General features: G+C 38.5%; 2 protein-coding genes across 2 annotated transcripts in view; one reads left to right on the top strand and one right to left on the bottom strand.

Annotated features, from left to right (window-relative positions):
• LOC104740446 lies at positions 1-468 on the top strand (the record flags this gene model as incomplete). Its single annotated transcript, XM_010461045.1, is given in 2 exon segments — positions 1-20; positions 171-468. Coding segments are annotated over 2 exon segments (194 nt in total), but the record flags the coding sequence as incomplete, so codon positions are not given.
• LOC104743355 (probable phospholipid-transporting ATPase 4) overlaps positions 570-3176 on the bottom strand; it is a 6667-nt gene continuing 4060 nt past the window's right edge. The window contains exons 3-10 of the mRNA XM_010464451.2: positions 3052-3168; positions 2877-2965; positions 2712-2796; positions 2414-2623; positions 2193-2318; positions 1984-2082; positions 1707-1898; positions 570-1613 (exon numbers count right to left, since the gene is read on the bottom strand). Coding sequence (XP_010462753.1) covers positions 927-1613; positions 1707-1898; positions 1984-2082; positions 2193-2318; positions 2414-2623; positions 2712-2796; positions 2877-2965; positions 3052-3168 — 1605 coding nt within the window. The 3' untranslated portion in view covers positions 570-926. The remainder of the gene's footprint in view (positions 1614-1706; positions 1899-1983; positions 2083-2192; positions 2319-2413; positions 2624-2711; positions 2797-2876; positions 2966-3051; positions 3169-3176) is intronic.

Genomic DNA, 3176 nt, shown 5'->3' with positions numbered 1-3176 from the left:
AGTACATCAGACTCTGCCAGGTTATAAAATCTGATGAACAAAAATTCACCACATTTGTAACATAATAGTAGAGTAGCCCACCACCTGTTCGATGAAATTTCTCATAGAGTGAGTGATGAATCGATGAGACTAAATCTTGTTTGTTCAATTGGCTTAAATTGTTTCTCTAGGGACGATTGACGACGAAGAAAGGTGATTTCACAGAGGAGAAGCTAACGAAGTTGTTGGCTGGTGAAGACAAGATTGGGATTGGTGAGACCATGAATTTGCTTGAGGGCCGCAAAACTGGTATTGAATCTTTTAAAAACAAATCCATTGACAAGCCCAAAGCCAAGAAAAAATAGTTCCTCTGTTACATCTTCGAGCTTTTGCATTCTTGGTTTGCAAGTTTGTTTTTTTTTTTTTTTGGATTTCAACAAGTTGCTGTATGAATCACTATATAAGATCCAAAAAATCAATTTTATCATATATGGTCTTTCTTGTCTCAAACATTCTCTGAGTCAATATTAGCAAATCAAGAACCATGAGAAAATATGTTTTGTCTGTCACAAATAACCTTTGGAATCTGATGTCAGAACAGTGTAAACAATAGTATTTGAGGGAGGAACAAAAGGAGGAGGATACTTTTTTTGGTTGGTGTTGCAATCTGTCCTAAGTATACACAAAAAAAATCTATGTATAGTTACTGTTTCTGATACAACAACAAGAACCCAAAACCATCAGTCAGCTACTTTCACAAGCTCACGCCATATAAAATTCTCCCTTCTTCCATGTCATACACACAACGGCATCAAGAGCTATCTCCAGTCTGAAATCAAAATCCAGAGCCCTACCTCCATCCATGAACCTGATACTGTTTTCTACAGGTTGGAAATCTTAAAAGTATAATTAACCTTTAAGAGAGATCCCTCAGAATGCCCCAGAAGCTATACTGATCTTGGGGACATTGTATCTTGAGCTGAAAAATGTGACATATTTGACTGTTTCTTATTGAGCTTTGACCTTAGATGTCTGATTTTCGCGTCAACTCTAGCTGTGAATCCAATCTTTGTCTTCTCCCGTGCTTTAGACCGTTCTCGTGTCCACATTCTTCTATCCTCTACATCTCTCTTGTAGTATTTGATCTCTTGAATGATGTGATGATCCAACGGATATAAGAATCTTTGAAAAGATATGTGGGCAAAGTAAGGGAGGACTGTGGTCACTGTGACCAAAAATGTGGTTACCCAATATATGGGTGCAGGAGCAAGAATCTCAACTAGAATTCTATATATGTTGCCTGAAAGACTTGGAGGCATCATCCCGTAGAGCGCAACAAAAAGATACCATAGACCTATGCTTCCCCAGATTAAGACGTGCTGGATCCAAGTGAAGTGACTCATCGTCAAAGCGATTTGCACATTCACAGCCCAAACAATGCATGTAAACATGGTAGTACCAACAGCATCCATGTCAGCAGTTTGGCCACCGTCTCTGAAAGCTTGCTCATAAATGACTCCAATGTTGAGGAAGAATATAACAAGGGAGGAGTACACACCATTTCCCATCCACCCGAATATTCTATACCAGTCAAAGAAGAGATTTTTCTTCCCTTGTTGGTATAACGCAGGAAACTGCAGAACAAATAAAGAGTTTTTTTGTTGTGAGAGAGAAATTCATAGAAGTTTTAAGGTTTGACTTCTCACAGCAGCTTAGTTGAATCTTACCTGTAAGCAGATCTCCGAGGAAACATCTTGTTCAAAGACTCCAAGGGCAATCACTGGCAATGAAGTAAGGACGACGTTGAAGAGTAATAGGTAGTAGTCATTATATACTGATTGCCCAGAAAACCCAGTGAAAGCCTCAAAATAGAAGAGAGTGAGACCAAATGCTATGTTCTTGTAAAAGAAATAGCAGATCTGGATACAGAACAATATATGTTAGAAACCAAAAGAGTAACATAAGATGCATAAGAATTAGAAGACATCTTGTATACATATATACCATTTGAGCTATTCTTTTGTAGCACCAGTGTCCATGAACGACGAGCAATCTTTCAAGAAACCGGAACTGGGCAATAGAAAAATCACTTGCCATAACAGCCTGCAAAAGAATGATAATCAGCAAAAGCAATGTCCGGATGGGAACAATATCATTGTACATTTGGTACACGGTGGGACACCAAAAATACATTCTAGAGAGACTACACTAACCTGCATTCCTTCAACCCCACTGATACCAACACCAATGTCTGCTTCTTGAATCATTCCAACATCATTTGCACCATCACCAATTGCCAATGTGGTTTTCCCAGTTCCCTCTTTAACTAACCTCGTTACCTTGTTTTAGAAATTTTTTGAAATAAAAATAATTATAAGGAAACTCACAATGCCAATGTGTGCAGATACATGGCACAAGAGAAGGATAGAAATACCAAAGCTTTCTGCTTAGGAGACACACGACAGCAAATGACTGACGCACAATCGACCGCCAAAGCAAGAAACTGATACTTCATCTCATCCTCCAACGCATACGTTAGGGTTTTGCCGTCAATGATCAAGGCAAATGCAGCGTGTGGATCTTTCTCTAGCTTCACCATTTGTACAGCTTTTGTGATTTGAAGCAAAATATTCTCTTTCACAGCCTGCTTACATCAACAGACATATTAATTAGATCTTCAAATTGTAGGTCCTTACGCTTAAGAAAGGGGAATGAATTTAGCCCCATATTACTTTTGCTTCTTGAGATCCTCCTTCTGAGTTCATCACAGTTATACATATCTGTTTCATGCCTTGCCGAAGTAAACTACATGAATATCTGCAGTTCAAAGCATATAGGTCAGTTGGTCAGAGAACTTCAAATATAAATTTGCTTAAAGGTATTAAAGGTGTTCTAACCCGATGTTGATTGCTGTTTCCATCTTATCCCCAGTTAAAACCCATAATTTGAGGCCTGCTTGAGCAAGTTTATCTATGCATTGGGGCACCTAATTCAAATGAAAAAGGAAACTCAATTTTACATAAACAAGATGGAGGAGATGGAACTAAGGTGTCTTGTCTGATATCTACATACCCCTTTCTGGAGTTTGTCCTCCACAGCAGTTGCACCTATAAGAATAAGGTCTTTTTCAATCATATCCGATATCCTCTCAAGCAACTCATCTCTATCAGATCCTATAGAAGTTTTGGCCTTGTGAA

Source organism: Camelina sativa, chromosome 14, assembly GCF_000633955.1.
Source record: "Camelina sativa cultivar DH55 chromosome 14, Cs, whole genome shotgun sequence".
Lineage (NCBI taxonomy): Eukaryota > Viridiplantae > Streptophyta > Magnoliopsida > Brassicales > Brassicaceae > Camelina > Camelina sativa.
The sequence above is the reverse complement of the archived record's forward strand: the minus strand, read 5'-3'. Positions and strand labels throughout refer to the sequence as shown.